Raw genomic sequence first — 22,656 nt, 5'->3', positions numbered from 1 at the left:
TAATGAAAATAATTATATAAATGTATGTCTAATTATGCAAAATTCTATTTTAAAATGTAAATATGCTTATGCATTCTTTCCTCGTGAAATACAAGCAAAAGTGAGAAGGGAGCACAAAGCTGTCTGACAGAGAAAGCCTAGGGCTTCAAGGTTCGCAGGGGTGCTGTGGCCCTGGGCGTGGTGGTCAGGGGTCTTGGGGCTCAGGAATTAATGTGGGGCCTGGGCCACTGACCCTGTGACCTGAAGTCTTTGTGCACACAGGACTGGGAAGGCTCCCCATAGGCTGCACAAGGGCCTTTCATCTGGCCAGGACCCAGGGGCCCAGGAGGAGCTGGGGATCGGGGAGCCATGGGCAGGGAAAAGGCAGAGTCAGCACCCCCTTGCCAGGTCTTAACAGCAAGGCCCCGCAGTTCACCACAGGCAGAGCAGGACATACCCTAGCCGAAGGGCAAAGGGGGCTAAAATCCAAGGGCAATAAGGTCGCTGGGAGGGCTAGAGGAAGGGGCCATGGGCAATGTGCACACAGCTTCTGTGTGTACTCCACCACCCCACCCCCACCTACTCCCCACAGGGGACCTGGACCAGGTAGAACTCCGGCTACGGGCCCATGTACAGAGCAAGTGCAGGGCAGGGGCTTCTTTTAGAAAGAGTTAGAAGTCTGCAGAAGTAGTGAGAGGCCTGCTTTGACCAGCCCACAGCCCTGACATTGGCCATTTCTCTGCGTGGAGGTGGGGGGCGGTCTGTATGCGTGCAGGGGGCCAGGGTCCCTCAGCACCTGGTGTTGAGATCTTGCAAAACTGGCAGGGACAGGCTGCCAATCCCCTGCGCCTCCCTCTCTCAGGATGCCTGCTGCCCCCGCACAGGCATGCTCCAGCCTGCCCCACAGAGACTGAAGAGCACCCTACCTTGGCTGGAGTCTGGAGGTCTCGGGGTAGGGAAGGGGGGCTATGGGCTACTTTAGTGGCTCAGGGAGCATCTGCTTGGAGGCCCTGTGTGTGCAGAACAGAAGCCTCAGGAGGTGCAGGGGAGGGGGAGGGGGGAGGGGCAGCCTTGGCCGTGGCCATGGGGGTGGACTCAGGCAGGAACCACATGGGGGTGGACTCAGGCAGGGGCACTCCTGGAAGCTGTATGGCACAGTTCCTGAGGGTGGTGACGAGTTTTGCCCATGACCTCAGTTATTCCAGAAGCAGCAGCCTTGGGCTTCTGGGACGGGCAGGTTTGGGGGTGGTGCACCCAACCCTCAGGAGGACAGACCCTGCAGCCCAGGGCAGCTGCCTGCCACATGGCTCTTGGCCCAAGAGAGCCAAGCATCCACGTATGTCTACCTCATGGCACTTGAAGAAAGGAGACACTTCCAGGGTGGCTCGAATGTCCTTCAGCCGGTCCCGGTAGGCAATCTGGGAACAGAAAAGGACCCAAGTTTCACATGCTATTGGAGAGGACTTGGGTGGGTGGGGTGGATTTTAGCTCCACTGAGCCCATCAGAGGCCCCGGGTGTAAAGTGGGAGCCGTACAGGTCCCATTCCTCATCCGGGAAGCAGGCCCCGTGGGGCTGAGAAGAGGCAACCCTGTGGGTCTGGGCCTGTGTTTTTCCAGCTGAGCAGGACTGGGGAGGGGTGTCCCCACATAGCCTGCCACCCTCCAGGGGCTCCCACGGGATGGCTGAGTTGGTCTGGAAGGACAGCAGCACCCCTGATTTGGAGAGTAAGCAGGAAGGGTGGTGTGACTCTGCGAGGTCACGGAGCGAGCCTGACAGCCAGCTCACCGGTGGTCCCCTCACCTTCCGAGCAGAAGTGGGGGCAGGGTTTTCTGTGTGGACCTGGACTTTTCAGAGAAGCGGGGCCTAGTTCTCCCTCTGATTGGCCCTGAAGCCCCCCTACCCCACCTTGGGATGCCTTCTCCCATTCCCCCAACTCACCAGGATGTTCTGGTTTCCTTTCGTGAATTCTCTGAAGGCCTCTGTCACCTGCGCCCTGGTCTTGGTCTTCTTGAAATCCCGGTTCACGGAGCCATCTTCCTTCTGTGATGTACAAGAACCCCCGCCCCCAGGAGCAGGGTTAGGAGAAGACCCACGGGCAGCGCTCACCCTGGAGTGGCCCAAGCACTGACCACAGAGCACCCAGCCCTGGGGCTGGCCTGCAGCACACGGGAGCAAGGAAGGCCACCAGAAACAGCAAGGCTTCCCGCAGGCAGTGGGGGCGGCCCTGTCGGAACCCGGTCATTCTCACAGCACGGGGTGCCATGCCTTGTTGCTCTGAGACCGGAAGACAGAGGGTGACAATGTCATCCCCAGCAGAGGGGTGGTTGGGAAAGCCTGCCATGGCCAGGGGGCGTTTGGGCACAATGAAAGAGTACAGTGTGGGAGAAGTCTGGGCCCTGAGCTGCAGGACTTTGTGGGACTCCGTAGCTCCCACCCCGGGGGCCCACTCCACTTCCTGTGTCATTGAAAATACTTTGTTCTAAAAACGGAAGGCCGGAGTGGAGAGTCGATGACCTGCGGCGACCCTGTGGGTGTCACAGCAGAGCTGTGCCCCTGTGCCAGGCGGGAGTACAGTTTTTGGAAACAGGTGGCCAGACCTTTCTTCCGAGACACCTTTCTTCTTGGTTGACTGGAGGCCCCGCCCAGTGATGCCAAGTGCCCTGCACGTCCGCCGGGCCCTCGGTCACCAGCTCAGAGTTGAGGGAAAGCTACTCGTCTTGGGAGAAAGATGGGGCTTTCAACTCCCACAACGAGTTGAAAACTACAGAGAGTTACAAACTACCCACAGGGGCGGGTCTACCCTTGGGTTGGCATCACCTCCATGGCAGTGGGGTTTGCCTGCAGGGTTGAAAGCTGGGGGCGGGGTGAGGTGGGGAGGGGAGGGCAGTCAAGCCCACCCCGGCTGAGTCTGTCCTGCAGGGGCCCTGTGATGATGAACTTGTTTGACCACTTGGCCCGGCCAGGACTCTCGGGTCAAGCCCAGTAACCCACCAGGATGTGGCCTCACACACCAGAACCAACCACGGGGCAGCCAGTGGACTACAAGATGGTTAGGGTGGAGAGCAACGCCCTCACTCCGGCAGCCACCCTGGTCACGGGCTGGAGAGAGGAGGGACGTCTGGCTTGGCCCTCGTGGGACCCGGGCTTGGGCTTCCCCCAGGGGGGAGGGCTGTGGAGGGGCATCAGATACCCTCACCGTATCAATTTTACACGTCACAGGTTTCAGAAGATGGAAGAGACTGGCTTCCTGGGGCTTGGGGGAAAGGTAAAAACTTGTCCCCTGAGGCTGCAAGCCACTGGCAAGCTCAGGAAAGCACATCGCATGTCAGTCTGCACTGGGTGCCAGAGCCCCAAGGGGCTGGGGGGGCTCGCGCAAACTGGCCCGGCCGCGGGCGCACTCTAGAGCTTGTGCAGGGTGACCCTCGAGTCAAGAGGAGGGCGAGGCTTCCCAGAGATGAGCTGGAGTGGCCTAAGCATAGCAGCCCTGGCGGGTGTCACTTGTCTCACTTACAGGAGCTGCTTCCTCAGGCGAGCAAGGACCACGGCTTAGACGTGAAAGGCAGCCAGTGTGTTCCGCAAAGGCGCCAGAACCCCAGGAGTGGGCTGCGGGCAGAGGGCGCCGCTTTCTGCAGCAGCACCCCACTAGCTGGGCCTGCGTACTGTCTCAGGGGGTGGGCCACATGAGTGACTGCAGGGCAGGGCTAGCAGCAAGCCCTGGTGTTCCATCCCTGCAAGGCCCAGAGTCCTGCATGACCATCCCACCTGACCTCAGACCCGTCAGGAACTAGCATCCTCAAATGCCTGTCCCTGTGGCTGGCTGCCCAGACCCTGGGATCCTGCGCAGAGCAAAGGCAAGCTCGAAGACCTCACGGCTCCCTCCCCAGTTCACCTTGATGCCCTCGATCCTGAAGCCCAGGGTGGCCGTGGAGCTGATGGTCTCCCTCCACTGCATGTAGCGGGGCTTGGTGACAGCCCGCTGGGCCTTCTCCTCCTCAGTCGGGGCTTCAGGATCCACCTCGATCATCTTCTGGTACATGTCCTTCCGCAGGCTGGGCTTCTTTCGGGCCTTGGTGAGTTCCTCCTCCAGGTAGGTCCTGGGGGAAGGTAAGGCGGCATGAGGGACCGGGTCCCAATGGCTCACCAGCAGCCTGCCCTGGGGGCTCAGAGCAGGGCCAGCCGCTCATCACCCGGGTAGAAGCAGAGCTGGAATCTGGAAGTCCGGGCTTGCTCACCGGTACAGCGGGAGTGAGGGGGTGGAGGGGTGACATACTTTACTTTGCTGGCACCCGGACTGGAGCCACTGAGATCCAAGACCACCTAAGAGGCCGGGTGTCCAGGCAAGTGGAGAAAGGAAGATGGGAGATGACATGATGTCTCGTTTGGCAGCCTGGAGGCTACCCCACCCCCTCTCTGGCTGGGCTGCTGCCCAGGACACTTGACTCAGCAAGGGCCCACCTGAGCGGTTGGAGAGCTCCCTGAGCTCTGCTCCCCAGACCTCAGAGCCTGGGGCCTGGCCCACCCGGATGCGCTGCACCTCTGAGCACAAAAGTCAGGCTGGCAGGTGGTCTTGCAGGGCCGAGGTTGCCAAGACAGGCAGGAAAAGCCTCCAGGCACCTGACCCTAAGATCTGGACCAGCAATACCAGTTCCCCTGTCTCACCTCCTGGTCACAGGCCTGGCCCAGGTCTCTGCTGCCAATGTGTCCAGGTGAAGAGGCAGAGAGAGCATGCCCAACAAAACCCTGCCCTGAGGAGCCTGGGGGCACAGCGGACACGCACTGGGCTGCTAACTGCAAAGTCAGTGGTTTGAGCCATCAGTGGACCTACAGGGGAAAGATGACACTCTGCTCCTGCAAAGGTTTCCCGCCAAGGAAACCCCAAGTGGCAGCCCCCCCTCATCCTCAGGGTGACTTGCCCCGTGCGGGACTTGAGCAGCTACATGCCAAGCCCCCAGCTCGCTGTCCGCCTGAGTGCCCTGGGATCACCACGCTGTGCTTTCAAGGGGGCTGCCCGCCTAGCTACTGTCCCCCAGACTGGAGGAACCATCACCCTGCAGCACCCTGGTGTGAACCCTGCCACAGCAAGAAGCACCCTTGCCTCTCCTCCCTGCACCCGTTGGGCCCTCTCCTCAGGGCCCAGAGGCGCTCGATGAAACAGAAATTAGAGCCAATTTCAGGAGGGAAGTTTTCTCTCTGGCCTCCATGTGGGTGGGAGCCACCCAGAAAGCAGCCTCCTTCCTGATTGTGGGCCCTCGCCCGGCCCTGGGCCAGGCAGTTGACATACTCCCCTGGCCCTCACCACCCTGAAGAGTCCGAACAAGCACCCAAGACGTCCCCAAAACGCAAGGGTGCCAGAAACCACTCTGTCAGCTGGTGTCTGCATGGAGAGCAGCAGCAAGAAAAACTATGGGGTGCAACTTAAGTGGGGGGCTTTAGAATCTTGCAGGTGGTGAAGACTGCAGGAGAGAGCCCATCGGTGCCTGGCTGCGCACACAAGTGTTCAGGTACAAGCGTGTGTGCATGCGTGTGTACAGTCAGCAGTGGGAGCCAGCTGCAGAGCGGAGGCTGGGACACTGCCTCGGGGCCTGGAGGCGGCGTTCAGGGTGGAAGGTGGCAGGAGCAGCCACATGGTGGCTAGGGGCTGGCTGTCCGGAATGCTGCAGCGTGAGCGCTAGGTCCTGCAGGAGGGTGGGTGGGTGGCTGTACTTCTGCAAAGTGCTCCCTTATGACCCCTTGAACAGGAAGTAGGCCTTGATGTCAAATCCCTTTCCACATGAGGTTACCCCCCTCAAAAAAAGGGCCCCACAGCTCTGATCTAGAAATGCCTCTGGGGTCACCAGCTGAATGGTGGAGTTCAGAGGCCCCCGGGAAGTGAGGGGTAGCCTCCATCAGTTGTCTCGCCCTTAAGCGAGGGTCCAACCTCCCTTCACAAACAGCAGTGACCTGCTCAGCCAGTCACAGATACCCTGGATTAAAAGGGGTCACCTGACTAGTGAAGAACTAAGTACACCTGCGAGGTCAACAAGCTCAGGGGGGGACTGCTGGCTGGTGATGGACCAAAGCCATCAGCAGCCACACCAAGGGCATACAAGGCTGGGACACTCCTCATGAGGGTGTTTCATGGGCAGCGAATCACAGCCCACTCGGATTCACATTGCCACAGCTAGGTGAACTCCCTAGAGAAATGACTGTCCTACGCCTGGGTGCACATCCACGTGGAACAGGGTCACAGGCTCGGGGCAAGGCGCAGTGGGGTCTGCGTGCCCCGCAGTCCACACGCACGGCCTGGGCTTGTTTGCTCTCTTCCCTCCCGCCACTTCTCTGAAAAGCACCTCTCCACCCCACTGCCCCAGGGCCCAGAACTGGAGTGTCTGGCAGCCTTGCCCCGGGCCTCCTCTGGTCTAGTTTCTCTCAATCAGAAGAAGGCCACACTTGGGAGACAGCCAGGAGAAGCAGCATGGGACGGGACGCAGGTTCGAGGAGACACTCGAGCCAAGGGGTCTGGATCCAGGCATTTGGGAAATGCCACAGTGCACACCTCAAGCGGAGCTGTCCACGGACATCTGACACAGCGTGGCGGGAACAGGCCATAGGAGCAAAAGCCGGGGCTGTGCACTTGGGAGAACACACCTTTGCTTGGCTTAATCCAGGGGGCCCCTAAAGGACTGAGGAGCACTGCCCCCAGAAGGTTTCCAAGGCTGTTGTTTGTGTAGAAGCTGGAGGCTTCCGGCCACTGGCCTTTCAGTTTGTGGCCAAGCACTTGACTGCGGTGCCAACAAGGCTCCTGTCGCAAGTTGGTGCCACTCCGGTGGGATGGTCAATTTGGTTTGTCGGCTGGGCTAAGTGATGGGCCCCAGTCGTTCACCCAAGCTCTAGTCTAGTTGCTGTCCCATAAGGTACTCTAACAGAGATGGGACGTCGCCACCACCTGGTGGTCTTAGGTGTTACACGTTGGGGGCTGCTAACCGCAAGATTGGCTGTTCAAGCTCAACGGTCAATCGGAGAGGAAAAAAGAATGAGGCTGTCTCGTCCCCCAACGATTTAGTCTCAGAAATCCTGGATTGGGTTGGAATGGGCTCGGTGGCAGTGTGTGTGTGTGTGTGTGTGTGTGTGTGTGTGTGTGCTGTTGTCGGTGTGTAAGGAGCCTCGGTGGTACAGTGGGGTGCATGCTGTGCTGCTAATCAAAGGTCAGCAATTCGAACCCACCGGACACGTCGAAGAAGACAGGCGAGGCTTTCTGCTCCCATTAAGAGTTATAGGACACACACTGGCAGTTTTTTGGGGGGGTTTAAGGCAATGTTGATGTAGGGTGATCAATCGAGTAAAAAGGTGTGTTCTGGAATATACCCTGAAGTCGGTATTTTAAGTAGGTGTCAGAGAAAGACAATCTGGAAGAGGACATCCTGTCTGGTGAAGCTGGGGGGGCAGGCCATGCACGTGAAAGAGGGGAAGCCCTCATGGAGATGGTCGGACTCCAGGGCTGCAACAATGGACTCAAGATGAGCAACAATGGGCTCGGGCGGCTCAGGTCCAGGCGGTGTTCCGTTCTGTTGTGCAGAGTTGCTATGGGTCAGACCCAACTCAATGGTACCTCGCCACAGCGCCAGAGAACGATGACGTCTTCTACTCTCATGAAGAGTGACAGAGATAAACCAACTCACTGCCGTCAGGTTGATCCCAACCCACAGCGGACCCTATAGGACAGGGCAGAGCTGCCCCTGTGGGCTTCCGAGACCGTGACTCTCCGCGGGAGTCAAGAGCCCATCTTTCTTCCTCGGTGTGGCTGGTGCTTTCAAGCTGACCTGGCGGTAAGCAGCCCAATGTGTGACCGCTCTGCCACCAGGCCACTTCCCTCCCCAGAACATAAGCCGGCACCGTGGCAGAACTTTATACTCTTGCTCTCCCCTGACCCGCAGACGCAAGCTTGCAGGAGTCTCCAGCCTGTCACCTCGCGGGCAGATCAGGGACTTGGCGGACCCCTCTACCAGTGTGAGCCAATTCCGTGAAATGGACCTCTCCATGTAAAGGTCCCACGGGCACCACTTCTCGAGTGCCCTGACTCAGACATCTGAACTGGACTGCTGGCTGTGGCATGGGCCCACACGAATCACTGCAGCCCGTGTCCTACGGCTCCAACCCGACCGTGGCCTAGCGCCCGGGCAAAAGTGGACACCACGGAGAAAGCACTGAGCTCATGCCCCAGGCATAGGAAGGGCCTGCCTGCTCCCAGCTCCCAGCGTAGAGTCAGGAGGTGGAGGGCTGAGGCTGCATTGAGGAAACCCGCTCATCTCTACCACACGTTCTTGTCTCTCTCCCTGCAAACCCTTTCTCTGGTCCTCACCCACATCTGGGTCGGCAGGGCTCTGCCTCACTGGACATTCTGGCAACCCTGAGAACCCTGAGGTGCACCAGCAGCAGGGGGGGCACCCCACCCCGACCCTGGGTGGAATAAACTCCTGCCCACCAAGCATCTTACAGGCCCTGGGAGGCCAGTGCCTGGGAGTGTGGCCCAGGCCGCCTGGGGGCTGCTAACTCGGAGGGAATCACACAGGACAGGGCTGCACGTGTTTGGTCATGGTCTGCATGAACACCAATGGGAAGATTTTCCATGTGTTTGTTCTGCGACCTGAACGCCCCTCCCCTGCAGGCAGGCTGAGCGCTGCTAGGGTTGGGGCTGGAAGGAAGGGTTGGACCTGTCCCTTAGACAACACATCCTGGAGCGTCGGGGCTGGTCTTCCGGAGACAGAAACAGGACTCTTACGAAGAGCCCCAGCCAGCGGTTGCTGGAGGCGTGTCTGTCTCCTCTGCTTGGCCCCAGCTCCCTGGACCTATTGAGGGGACCCTGGTGGCAGGAGGGGCGGTGTTTCTCCATACCCGCTGTCCTGTGGACAACGGCCTGAGACCACCAATGGGCTGGCCCTACAGGGTCTAATGTACGGACCGAGGCCCCAGGAAAAGCAAGGAGGATAGGAACTTGGTGATGCCTTGGCCCGTACCTTTTCTAGCCTGTTTGTCTGCCAGTCTGCCCTTCCCTCTCCCTCTCCCTCTCTCTTTCAGGCACATAAACACACCCCACTCTTTTCCTGTCTCCTCTTAGGAAATTGGCTAGATCATGTAAGCAAACCCGTGTTCAGCTCTGGGATCTCTCGTCCACCCTGGTGGGACATGTGGCTGGGGTCTCTGGACACCATGTGTGCAGAGCCCCCGGCGGGGCTTCAAGCCTTCCCTGCACTACAGGATGCCATGCCGGGAGGCATCTCGTGAGGCTCTTGGGACTGAGAAAGTGGGTGAGCTGACACCCGTGACTCTGGGGCTTCCAGACGGCAGAGGGCAGCTCTCACAGCTCTTACACTCCGCGTGCTGCCCACTGACTTTCTCCTCACCACGACCCACCTGCTTCATCCCGCCCACCATCTGTCACGATGCACCCAAGCCTGGCCATCAGAAATGGACGCAGGGGACCCTGTTCTCCGAAAACCAAAGCCATTGCCAACTAGCCAGATGTCACTCACAGGGAGCGGTGCCCTGTGTTACCGAGGAGAACTGCTCCATGGGGGCATTCTGGGCACAGATTTCCCTTTAGGGGCACGGGCTGCCAGGCCTTTCTTCTGCAGTGCTGCTCGGCGGGTTCGAACCACCCACTTATAGGTGAGCAGTTGAGCACAAACCATTTACACCACCCAGGGAACAGAGCTAGTCTACCGGAGACGAGGTCCTCCCTGGGCAGACACCCCACTGTCAACCCATGTGTCTGTATGTGGGGAAGCAGTTTTCTTTGCTCCTGGGCCCGCTCTATGACTTCATGCCTCGGGCAGGCACACTAGGGCTTCGATGGCACACTAGCACGGCCCACTCTCCCTGCTCTGTCTTCCCACTCTCCTGGCGCTGGGCTAAACAGAAAGCCCCTGCAGGGAGGTGGGGGGGGGGGTGCAGGGGCTGCTTCGCAGCAACTGGGCTGAAGGAAGTTCCCACCGGCTCCCTCTGCCCCTCCTGATTTGGGCCCTCAGCCGTCCCACCCGATCCTGCAGGGAGACTTCTCCCAGCTCACCACGAAGAGACGCGGCCTTCACAGGACTGAAGTCAGGCCAAACCAGATCCCAGGACCGGCTCTGGTTGCTTGGGCCTCTCAGGAAGCCCCGGCACCCGGCCTCTGCCAGGGCACACACACCCCCGGGACTCACCTGACCCCCATCTTGCAGTCCATCACGCAAGGTGAGTCGAAGTCGGCCAGCAGGTCATCCATCTGGTTGTAGCGCTCGCCATCCTTCACCACGTCCCCGTGGTAGGCGGGCACAAAGGGCTTCAGCACATCGGTCATCAGCTGGTCCAGGCACCGCTGCTCCGACTCGCAGTGTTTCTTCAGGATCCGGCCATTGGCCGCCGCCTTGAAGCTCCCTGCAGACAAGGCAGGGGCAGCCCTGTTGGTCCCCAGGGAACAGCCAGACCCCCTCGCAGCATGGTCCCAAGGGCCCTCTGGGGACGTTCGTGGCAAGGCCGAAGTTGCCATGTCCCCACCCTGAGTAAGGTTAGTGACAAGCAGTGGGCGACCTATTAAAGTCGATTATTCCACATGGCCTGTTAAGTGACAAGAGACTGACAAGGAGTGGTGGGTACAGAGACAGAGGAAGGGGAGGTGACATTGACTTTGGAAGGGGCAGCCGTCCACGGCCAGGGTTCCGGCACACTGTGGCTGCCATTGGAGGTGACAAAGCCCCTCCGGGAGAACCTATAGGGCGCCGGTTCTCAACCTGTGGGTCGCAACCCCTTTCGGGATCGAAGGACCCTTTCCCAGGGGGTCGCCCGATTCATAACAATAACAAAATGACAGGTATGAAGTAGCAACGAAAATAATTTTATGGTTGGGGGGGGTCACCACCACATGAGGAACTGTATTAAAGGGTCTTGGCATGAGGAAGGTTGAGAAACACTGCTGTAGTGGGATTTCCCACCCAGGAGCACCCAGGGGCTGCACCGTCCAGAGAAGTCATCCCAGTAGGAGGCACCTACCTGCATGTCCTGCGAGCTGGATCCAGGGGTACTTCTTTTTGAAGGACATGACAAAGGGAGACCAGTGCACCATGTTTTTGATCTTCCTCCATGACTTGCTCTAGAAACAAGCAAGCAATGCTCCGTTAGAGAGAAGCCCACTACTTCCTGGGTAGGAAGGGCTCACAGCAAGGAACTCGCTGCCCCTGTCACCAAGCTGAGCCGTGCCCCGAGTGACCACAGACACCGGAGGCCCCCCGTGGGCTGCGAGGGACGCCACCCCTCACTCTCTAGATGCAGCCAGAGATCTGCCACAATCATGGTCTGACAGGCTGAAGGGCCAGGTGGCAGGGAGATGGTTCTCCATGTGATCAGTGCCGCCCCTATTCCGTGCCACCTCCCTGTCAGGGAAAAACTGACAAAATGGTGTGACCCCCTTTGCCCTTCCACGCGTTCCCTCTGTGGACCTCGCTGCCTATCAGTCCTATGAAGGAGGAGGGGGCTGGGCCATCAGATGCCTTGGACTCATGGACAGATACTCCGGGACTCTGGAAAATAACCTCCCTCACCCCAACCTGAGCACAGCCCCAGAGGGCCGCATTGCCCAGCTGGGACACAGTGGTTCACGGTGTGTGTGCAGGAACGTGCCTGTGAGCAGTCTGAGGAGCGTTCCTGACGGGGACAGCCCCGAGGCCAGGTCACTAAGGCGCACACCAAGGTCCTGAGAGCCACAGTGACAGGTGACACAGCCACGGGTTTCCCTTCTTTGCTACCTCTGCTGCTTCTGCTCAGGATGTTTCTTATGTACACATAGCCAGGGCCGCCAGGCCGTCCATGTGAGGGAGAGGGGCATGTGGATGGGGGGCACTGGGTGCTCCCACACCTCTGGACACCCTGTTTGATTTCGACCAGCATTCAAAGGAGAGACCGTGACTTGTCCTTTGTTGAGCCTGCCTGCGCCTGAGACAAGGACTTGGTAGACGAGGCTAGAGTCAATCAATGCTTCTCCCCCTTCCTCACGCTGCGGCCCTTTACTACACATCCTCGTGGGGTGGTGACCCCAAGCATAACATGATTTTCGTATCTGCTTCATCACTGTCATTTTGCTACTGGGATGACTCGTCATGTAAATATCTGATATGTATTTTCATTGTTACAAACTGAAAGCACAGTGATTAATCACAAACAATATGTCATTAGATAGTGTGAAATAGTTATGTGTTTTCCGATGGTCTGAGGCGAGCCCTGTGAAAGGGTCAGTCATTTGACCCCTTTGGTTGAGAACCGCTGCTCTAAGTCCTTATCTAGACGAAGGCTTTTGAGAAACCTGCCCCCAGCCACAAACGCTTCTCTACAAAAAGTGCCCCTAAGTCAATTTGAGGAAGAATCGCCTGCAGGGGCGCAGGTGACAGCGCAACTGCTGCAGCGTCACCATGGACTCATCGGGACCCTTTGGGTGACCCGGGGGAGCTCCAGCGGGTCTTCAATGGCAGAAATGTCTGAAGCCCCCCCCCCACTCTAGGCCTTTCTCCCAAGGTTGTTTGCACCACCCAGGGACCCCAGGAGGAAGATAAAGGTCCCCAAAGGCACCCGTCCCTTAGGGTGCAAGGGGAAGCTGAACCGAGAAGCATTCAAGCATCTGACAAAGAGAATTCCTGAGGAGCAAGCAAGGCCAGCCATGCAGCTTAAAGCCACAAAGGCCGAAAAGCTGGGAATTCTGCAGAAGAGGGGAACAAGTCTGGCCTGAGGGGGACCCTGAAGACAGACTTTGAGAATCCTGGTCTGGAGACAAGGGGTACTGTGGGCCTCAGAGGCACACCCAACAGGGGCAGCCGGGGAGCTGGGATTGCCCCAGCTCTGGAGGCAGCCGGATCTCATGACTACTTCTAACTCAAACCTTCCTCTTTAAACAAAATTCTTTTGTTGGTTGTTGTTGTTGCTGAGACTCAATTGCTTCTACCATCAAAGTTTCAAGTTGGAATCTGTTTTGGGAGAGGCATTCTTCCCTACTAATCCTGGCCATTTCTCCCTTTACCCCTTTTTAGCAGTCCATCGCCTTAACCACTCGGCCCCCTCATCCCGCATCCCCCTTTTTAAAAAATAATACTTTGAAACATTTTTGTTGCTTTGAGAAAACCCAGCAGAACACACACCAAGTCAAAAACGTTTGCACGTAGAATTCACGGACGCTGACGACGTTCCTCAAGATGAGGGCGGCCATTTCTACCCTCCTTTTCTTTTCTTTCTTCTCTTTTTAAAAAATTAATAGATCGTTTTGATGGAGGCTCTTAAAACCTTATCGCAATCAATGGTATCAAGCGTGTTTGTACGTGGGTTGCCATCATCATTTTCTTAACCTTTCCTTTCTAATTGAGCCCTTGCCAGTTTCGTCCCCACCGCCCCAGCCGTGAGACTCGCTCTCTTCGTAAGCGAGGGCAGCACTGTGTGGGGCCATGCGACAACAGGGCTGGTCCTTTGCTGGGGCGGTTGTGTTTTCCCATACCCGGCTGATGGAGATCAAGCAAGGAAGGCTAATTAAGACCGAGGTATTTCTTATCTCTGCCCCCAGAAGGCTGCACAAACAATCTGAGGACAATGTGCGGGGCAACAATGGAACAAGCTCATTAGGCAACAGGAGCCATGCAGAGGTTGGTCGGCAGCTGTGGAAGCCATTAGGGCGGGTCCAGGGGGCCAGTGTGGGGCAAACCACCACCTGCTGGTCGCTGAGCTAAGCGAGGGCACAGCCTCTTGTGCAAAGGCTGCAGCAGGAGCCCCGGAGGGGTCCCAGCAGAGTGCACGGCCACAGTGAGGGTCGCCCATCAGCCCGGCCTCGGGTCCGCTTTCTAGGCAGTGTGGACAACAAGTCAGAGACCCGGGTTATGTTCCACCCTCCTTCTTGTCACTTGAAATGAAACTAAGAGTTAAAAAAAAACCCAGGAATTTCCTGCTCCTTACTAGGAGTCCATGTGGGCCTCTCTGAGCCGGGTTGCTCCAAAGAGCTCTTAAAAGACAAGAGAGGCAGAGAATTGAAAAAATAAAATAATAATAAATGAGAATTCGAGAATGGTCTCTGGCTCCCAGGAAAGCGCTCTGTGGGCCCACCACGCCCTAGCCTGGCAGGGTCTTGGGGTGGGCCTGGGGCTCCCTGGGGAGGGCAGTGGCTTGCTTGAGTCAGACCCAGGAAGGGGTGCAGGGAAGGCCTGGGCCAGCTGTGTAACTGAGAGGGCAGCGCTTCCGAAGTGGACCCAGAAGGTCGTCCCTTGTGACCAGCAAGGGCCGTGAAAAGGAGGCTGGCTGCTGGAGGGGGGCGCACCCCGAGGGCACAGGGCGGATGTGAACTTGGGGGCGAAAGAGACCAGTGTAAGGGGGCAGGGTGGGAAGGGAGGTTGGGGCTGGCATCTGCAGCAGTTGGGAAACAGAGCTGCTGGGGTGGGCGTGGGAGGCAGCGGGGGGTAAGGAGGAGCAGGCAGAGCCAGTTCTGGGTGCCAGGCCACAGCAGCCTGGGCTCGGGCAGGCAGGCTGAGTGGGGCACGCCCTCCCTCCTCGCAGACTCACCGTGAGCAAGTTACTGGCCTGCAGGGGGTGGGGGTGGGGGACCCTGTTTTCTCACCTGTGTATGAGTCTACCACGGAGGAAGGCACTTGTGGGCACAGGGGTGTTTGTGGAAGAGCCTTTGACTCTCTTTGTTCAAGGAAGGGGGGTGGGGGGCGGTTCCACAGGGGTTTCCCGGGGCAGTCGGGCTGCTGCCATTGGGTCTGTTCAGCACCTTGAGGGGAGGGGCCTGCTCTGGGACCTGGGGTGGGGCCTGTGACCCTGGGAAGGCAGTTGGAGAGACATAACAGCTCCAGCCCAGCAGGGACACGGCTAGAGGTCAGGAACTGCTCTCCAGTGGTCAAGGGCCAGGGATCCTGGAAAGGAGGCACACTCCCAGGGGAGAGGTCTCTGGGGGTTCAAAGAGTGTCTGAGCCTCCTGAGAGACCCCCAGCCGCCGAGCTCTGGCCCCCTCCCCAACTTCGGCTTCCTTCCCCACTCCTTCTCCCTCAGGAAGCTTCTCTTCAGCAGGAAACCGGACCCACGTGGCCAACGGCTTGAGAAGTCTCCAATCCCAGGCTGCCCAGCCCTAGCTGGGTACAGGGAGTGGAATATTCCACTTGCCCAGGAATGCCAGGACTGGGTCCCAGGAGGCTGTTTTAATCTCTGCTGGCAGCGGCCTGCAGGGGCTTCCCCGGGTGCTTAAACAGCAGCACCCAGGCAGGGCCTGATGTCACCTCCCTGCACGGCACAGGAAAAAACGCTCCCAAGGGCTGGCCAAGGAAGAGGGGCTCCAGGGGGAGCCCTCAGCCCAGGGCGAGGGGAGTGCACCCACCAACCGCAGAGAATGGCCTCCCTGACCAAGGCCTGGGAGACCACGCTGCCCTCTCAGGAAGTAAAACTGCTCCGGCAGAAACTGCTTCCTGGGGAGCAGTGCAGGCAGGTCTAGGGAGCGGCCGTCTGTCCTGCAGCTTTGTGCTGGAGGAGGCCGCCATCCTCAGGGGTGGATTCTGGGCCCCTTCCTCCAGTTGCGGGCAACCCTTGGGACCACCTGGAGGGCATCTCCTGGGATGTGCACGTGTCATTAGCAGAGAAAGCAGACTTCAGTCCTAGGTCTGTGAGCACCCAGGCGCAGCTATTCCAAGCAGCACGCAACCCCCCTGCCACGGCCAACTGATTCTGACTCCTGGCGGGCCTACAGGCGACAGAGTCGATCTCCTCCACAGGCTTGTCCTGGCTCGGACCTGAATGGCAGCGGATGACTCAGGCTTTCTGCCGTGGGGCTGCTGGGTGGGTTCAAAGCACCAACCTTACGGTCAGCAGCAGATGGCAAACTCTTCGGTGCCACCCAAGAACCTAACACAATGCAAGAGCAGCAGCATTCAAATACCTGGCGACCGTGGGTACCTGATGTAGGCTGGCTGTCCTGGGGTGCAGCAGCACCTGCTGTTTTTACCGAGGCTGACGCTGCTCCTTCATCACCTCCTAATCTCAGGGGCATCTGGTCACTCTCTGATAGCACTTCCCGAGTGGCCCTGAAGCTCCTTGAGATGCCAGGCAATCCCTTGCTGGCCTCTCTGGGCTGCAAAGTCCTTGCATGTGAACTTGAGGCGGGTGGCTGGCTGACCTGAGCTAGCTCGCACCCACACACAGGACTTGGGACCAGCCTCCCCGAGAGTAGGCTGGGTGCTGCTTCTAAGGCAGCTGCGTGGTCTGAAGCAGAGCACAGCAGGAGCTCCCTGCCGAGGCCAGCCTGCAGTGGGCCAGGGAATGGGCCCACTGGGTGAAAGACCTGGGCCAGGTGCTGCTTGGGCTTGGCTCTGATCTCCACTTTCTGGAGACTCCCACAAGTTTAGCTACTTGCCAAAAGTTGACACCCCGGCAATAGGGCTTTCAGCTCACATGGAAAGCCTGGCCCCGTGTACCGCAGCCTGTGCTTAGCAATTGGCAAGGGCCTTGACCTGGAATGCTTTGGCTGGCTAGATATGGGAATGGGAAATGGAAGATTGGGCAGAAGGACACCACGGGAGATTTGTCCAACTGTTGAGGGGTCTACGACGGCTTCTGACACACACCTTTCAGCTGGCCACCCAAATCCCAGGCACCTCCCATTCCTGCCTTATCGGCTGCCACAGGTGTCAGCAGCTAGATGCTTCTTGACTCCGTGGTTAGCGCTTTCCCACGCCTCTGTGCTCTGCACTATGATGCCTTTGGGAAGGGCTCGCGGGGAAGGAAAGCAGCACACAGCTGATGGGGGGACCCTGGGCTGGGCTGGGCCACACACAACGTGGAGGCGTCTAAGCCCTCTCCCACTGGGGAAGTTGTTCCAGTGTTCTCCCCTATCTGCCTGCACCTGTGGGGAATGTGAAGAGGGTGCTGCAGTGCAAGGGGAGCAATGGGACAGGGGAGCAGTGTGACAGCCCTTCTCACGCTTGAGGTGACAGGACGTGACAGAGGGGGGAAAGGGGAGTCTTTGAGCCAAACAAACGCCAGAGGGCACTTGCTGACAACAGAAAGACTGAGGAAGACCAGTTGCCCTGGAGGAGATTCAGGCTCTAGGTAAAGACTGTCCAAGTGTTCAGCTGGTCACCCAAACGTTGGAGATTCAAGTCCCCCCACTGAAGAGGCACTTCGGAAGAAAAGCCTGGGGGATCGACTCCAGAAAACTCGGCCCTGAGGGGGCGCAGATCGAAGCTGACAAGCCGGCACAGAAAGGACCCAGAGCTACAAGGCAAGCAAGCGAGGATCCCTCCACTCCCACCCCCGCCCCCCACCCCAGACTTGATCTAGCTGCACCAGACCTGAGTCGCTCAAGCCTAACGCATTCCAACCCATCCTTCCAGCTCCCTCAGATACAGCCCGTCTCTGGAGCGGATCGGTGCCCGCTGCCACATGCTGCTGGGCTGCCGTCAATCGGCCCTTCTGTGGCAGCCCATGCACAGAGGGACAAAACACTGCGAGTCCTGGGCCATCCTCCCCAGAACCCTTGCAAGGCCGTTGTGATACAAAGGGGAAACCGCTCACAGGGCCGTGCTTCCCAGGCAGCCCAGTGGAAGCGTGGGAGGATTCACTGGGCTTAACTTGAGGCTTATCACTGCAGTTTCTTCCTTCCCCAAGAGGGTCCCTGGGCCTGTGTCGAGGGAGACCAAATTCCAGGCTGGGCAAACGCCTGCCCTCCTGGGTGGGTGCCACTGCTGGCTGGTTATCCCACTCAGTCATTGCCAGCCAGCCTGGAGCTGCTGCAGGAAAACTGCCTTCAATAGGCAAGGCCATGACAGGGATCGCCCCAAGGCTGCCCGGCAAGCAGGCAGAAAAACAGGCGGGAGGGGGAGTGGGGGCCGCACGGATGGAGAGGAGCAGGAGGTAGAGGAAGGCAGGCAGGGACTCAGGAGTTAACAGCACTGGCTCTGGGGACCAGGGGGTTTCTGGGCCACCTTTCAGAGTCCCTGAGTGGTGCAAACCATGGACACACTTCACTGCTAACCCAAAGTTGGAGGTTCAAATCGTTCTAGAGGTATCTCAGAAAAGCCTGTCTCTACTTCCGAAAAATCAGCACCCCCAAATCCCTAAGGAGCACAGGGTTACTCTAGCATACATGGGGTCCACTGTGAGTCAGGGGTGACTTGGTAGTTGCTCTTTCCTGGGGACCAAGCCCTGGCCCTGCCAACTGCACAGCGACCCTGACTGGGGGCCCCGTGAAGCCAGCCAGCCAGCTAGCCAGCCTGCAGGCTTGGGAGGAGAGAGATCAACCAAAGCTGACAGGCGAGGAGGGAGGGCGTTTCCCCACCGGGAATCAGGTCAGAAAGAGTTTAAGTTTCCAGGCAGACACAGGCCTTGCTTTATTTCCTGTGAGGCCCCTGACAGCGGTAGAAAGGCCCAGACTTTTTCAGAGAAGCAAGCTTACTAGAGACAGCTACCTCCCACTGGAAGTTTACCCCAGGGCAGCCAGTCTTTCCTCCAGCCTTCCTGTCCCTGACCATGGACCATGAGGCTCTCGGCCCTTTCACCACCCTGCCTCGGAGGGCCAAGGTGACAGCCCCTCCTCCCTGAACATCTGCTTCTGTCAAAGCCAGTATTGACCAAAGTGGGCAAGACTGTCCCCTTGGTGGGTGGGGTGGCTGGAGCAATCGAGGGGCCAGCAAAAGCCAATACCTACCCACGCTTTATCCTGGGCGATGGGCTACAGAGCCCAAATCTTTTCCAGTGCTGGGGAGGTGGCAAGTCATTTTTGTTCTGAAAAGGGGGTGGTGATCCAAATAAGTTTGGGAGCTGTGCTCTAAGTCATCTGCCCCCACCCCCGTCCCCCAAACTGGACAGGCAGGCCGCCGGGGGAAATTCTTTTCCTGGCCGATGGAAGCTCGGTGGAGTGGCCCAAATACAGGCTTGGGAGTCCCAGTGGGTCCTTGGGTCCTGCTGCCATCCAGCAATAGCCAAGGGTGAGTCTGTGAAGTTCTCAAAATTTGGCTTTCCCATCATCCAGTACCTGAGCATGACAAGGCATATGCCCTGCCCACCCATGAGGTGATACACACACACTACCAGTTAGTTACCAGGTGCCCACAGATCCACCCTGGCTCGCCACGCTGAGCCATGGGCCAGAGGAGCATGATGATCCAATGGCTGGGCTTTGGGAAGGAGAAAACAGGCCTTTCTCCCGAAACATGTCAGGCGACCTCTAACCCCCCAATTATACTGCCCTGGAACTGACTCTACATGCAGATAGGTGTTCAGTATACAGTCAGGAGCTCTGGTGATATGCTGGTTACGTACAGTGGTTATGTGTCGGACTGCTGACCACGAGGTTAGCGGTTCAAAATCACTAGCTGTTACTCAGGAGAAAGAGGAGGCTCTCCACTCCCGTAAAGAGTTCCAGTCTTGGAGACACACAGGGGCTGTTCTGTTCTGTCCTATGGGGTCACCATGAGTCAGAATGAACTCCATCGCAGGGAGCTGAGGATACTGTCAAGTTTGTTAGTCTTTTTAATGTTTTTCTGTATATTAAATCCAGGATAGGTCAATCAATACAGCGGGTAACTGGATCAATGGTTCCTTGGGGGTATGGAAGGGGAGGTTGGGGGGAATTGGGAGGACAAGGATGAAGGAAATGTTCCAAAACAGATTGTGGTGATGACTGTACACTGTTTCTTGGTGTGACACAACCATTGGATTATATGCTATGTGAATTATATGCCAATAAAACTACGGGGGGGGGGGGGGGAGAACGAGACTACTAAAGCTCCTACGTACATTTTGTTCTTACATTCTGTGTCTCTGCTGTTATGGAAAGCACTTTCTCCTCCAAGCCTGAGCAATCTGGTGAGAATCCAGCTGGGCCCTTGCAGAGGCCAGATCATTGCCTGGTGGTAATAAGATGAGCTAATTGTGTGATTAACTGCTAACAAAGCTGCTCTCAAAGTTGCTCGCAGCAGCCTGCTGAGCTAGCAAGGCAGTCCCTGCTGCCTCAGAGACGGGAAGGGGACGGGGGGAGTGAGAGCCAGGCCAGTGTCCAGGAGTCTGGACACTGGTTTCTGATCCACAAGGTCAGGAAAGTGGCACAATGGGGGAAGAGTGGGTCCTGGTGAGGCAGCCCACCCCAAGCCTGGGGGGAAACCTAGTCATTCTCAAGTTTAGAAAGGTTTCCCATTTTACATATTTGGAACTCTACTTACTAGGCACAAAGAACAGTATTTTTGGCAGGAACAGTGAGACTGCTCAACAAACCTTATTTTCCAAAAAGAATATAGTGCTTTTCTTAACTAACTTCTTTCCCCCTTGGTTTCTTCCCGCCACCCCCACCCCCACCCCACCACCCCACACACATTTTCTACTATGCTTCCTCCAGAGCTATCCTTTTGATTGAAATAGCTTGGTCATTTGATTAACTTATTTTTAGATCATGATAAAGTGCCTCCTCCCTGCCCCCCCCCCCGAGTTAAGACAATGGGATAAATTTCTGAAATAGCAGAGAAAGGAGATCATCTCAGCGCCTTTCCAGAACAGCATGTCCAGACTAACTCTTTGCTGCACGTATGTGCGAGCATGCGCGCGCCTGTGGGCATGTGTGCTGGTGAGTGGTGATGATTATACTCTGGCTTGCCAGAGAATGGCAATGAAACCATGCGCTTAATGTATGGCTGGGCCCTCTGCTAATACCACATTTAATCCTCCCTCACAATGCAAATACATTTTCTCCACCTTGCAGATGATGAGGCACATTCTGAGTGGTTAAGGAACTCACCCAAGGTCACACAGCTTCCTGCTTTGCATCATGAGTACCAGAGATTTTGTGTCAGCCAGCAGGGTTATTGGGCCCCCATCAGCTCTCCTGTCCGGGGGCGCTATCTGCCTCTCCCCAGGTGAAAAAGTAGCCTCCTGGAAACAGCCAGTGCTTTGTCAGCAAGGTGACCTTTCAGATGGGGAGGCCCCTAAACAGAGTGCTGGGAGAGCACAGGGCGGGTACCCTGCTCAGCCAAGGTTCCTTCGGCTTCAGAGCCTTTGCTCTGCATTTGCACACGGCGAGGTGAGAGTCCCCGAGTTGTCCATGTTTGGAGGGGAAAGAAATGCTTTCTCTTCTTCCTTCTTTTTTGGTCTTCTCGAAAACGTAGTGAGGATTTCCCTGGCACTCGTTATCCCCTGGGCTGGCGAAGCGCCTGGAGCTTCTACCAAGCTGTCAGTGCAGCCCGCGCCTTGTTCTCCCCCTGGCACAGCCCCTCCCGGGGCAGCAACCAGTGCTAGTCCCGGCAGGTAGGGTCCCTGGCTGAAGAGCCCCCTCTGGGAGCTCCGGTTAGAAACCTGGCTGGGGCCGACCCTGAAACCCACGCGGACCCAAAGGGACCTGTGAGCTCAGAGGGGAGGAGGTGAAGCCTCTTCAAACCAAGTCACTGAGAATTAGGAAAATGAAGCCCAAGGGTTTGGCAAGACAGGGAGCTGAGGCTAAAATTAAGAGCCTGGATGTTAAAACACTCTGCATCCTGCCCCTCCGGACAGTCAAGAAAAGTCTCCTACAGGAGCGCAAAACCACGTTTGGCAAAAGATCCCTGCCGTGTTTCATTTGGAGTTTCCTTTGGAGTGCGCTCAAAAAACTGGAGGGTGGGGTGAGCCTATGCAGAGGGTCTTTAGAAGAAAGGCCTGGTGAACCAGGTCCCTGAAAAAGAGCCACTGAAAACCGTATGAGCGCAGACCTACCATGGCACACACGGGCCGCCACCAGCCAATCAGTCATGTCGTGTTGACTCCCCCACCTACACACACGCCACCACCACCACGGCCCCTCTCCATCTATAAGCCTGGCCAGAGGAAACCTGCCAGAGTCCCCAAGCATTCCCTGGCCCTTGACTGCCCACAGAAAGGAGTGGGTCCCCACAAGGGCACAGGGGCACCCAGGTACTTTCCCCCCTCCCTGCTCATAATTCCCGCCTGGTGCTCTCTCTTGGATCCATCGAGACAGGCCCTTCCTATCCCCGGAGTGACTCGCCTCCAGGTCTCTGTGCATACAGCGGGCTTTGTCGGGAATGTTCTCCCTTCCCCTGTCCTTCCGGCACCTGTGAGCTGGCCCTAACCTCTCCAGAAAGCTTTCTGACCACATCGGCCCCGGACCACTCCCGGAATCCGCCACATAGCAAGACACCTTTGAGTGCGCCCTGAAGCTCACGTACGGAACTATGTCTTGGGCCAAACTTCCACAGACTCCAGCAAGAGTCCAGTGCGAGTCCTAGCAGTGGGGAGCAAATGGCCAAGACCACTGACTGCCTACCAAACAGCCAGAGGACCAAGTTCACACAGAGGCACCTCAAAAGGAAAGCCAGCTGTCCAAGACTCTACGGAACATGAAACGCTCTATGGAACACAGCTCTGTCCTGCTGCGCGTGGAACTGGTCCACTCGGCTGCTGTCTGGCTGACAAGCACGCTCACACGCCCAGTCGCCATCAGGCTCAGGCCCTGCGACATCCTATTTGCCAGGGGGTGATGCATATATCACCAAGACCTTGCTTCTTCATGCTCACCCGCTCAAGCCTCAGTTTATCCAGAGACGTCTCCAGGTACCCAGAGGGCGCGGAACTGTAGGAATTCTTATTTACCTGTGCCTGCGGCTGCCCTCCCAAATCCTCTGTTAACCCTGTCTGCTCCCTGACAGCTGGCAGTCTGAATAACCCCAGGCCTC

The 22,656-nt window shown here is 57.6% G+C and overlaps 1 protein-coding gene across 1 annotated transcript in view; it reads right to left on the bottom strand.

The window, feature by feature from the left end:
- ITPKB (inositol-trisphosphate 3-kinase B) overlaps window positions 1-22,656 on the bottom strand; it is a 107,501-nt gene that overhangs the window by 3,025 nt on the left and 81,820 nt on the right. Inside the window, exons 3-7 of the mRNA XM_075531538.1 lie at window positions 10,985-11,084; window positions 10,159-10,372; window positions 3,870-4,074; window positions 1,919-2,020; window positions 1,326-1,397 (exon numbers count right to left, since the gene is read on the bottom strand). Coding sequence (XP_075387653.1) covers window positions 1,326-1,397; window positions 1,919-2,020; window positions 3,870-4,074; window positions 10,159-10,372; window positions 10,985-11,084 — 693 coding nt within the window. The remainder of the gene's footprint in view (window positions 1-1,325; window positions 1,398-1,918; window positions 2,021-3,869; window positions 4,075-10,158; window positions 10,373-10,984; window positions 11,085-22,656) is intronic.

This window comes from Tenrec ecaudatus, chromosome 1, assembly GCF_050624435.1.
Source record: "Tenrec ecaudatus isolate mTenEca1 chromosome 1, mTenEca1.hap1, whole genome shotgun sequence".
Lineage (NCBI taxonomy): Eukaryota > Metazoa > Chordata > Mammalia > Afrosoricida > Tenrecidae > Tenrec > Tenrec ecaudatus.
Note: the sequence above shows the minus strand (reverse complement) of the source record. Positions and strands in the feature narration are given on the sequence as shown.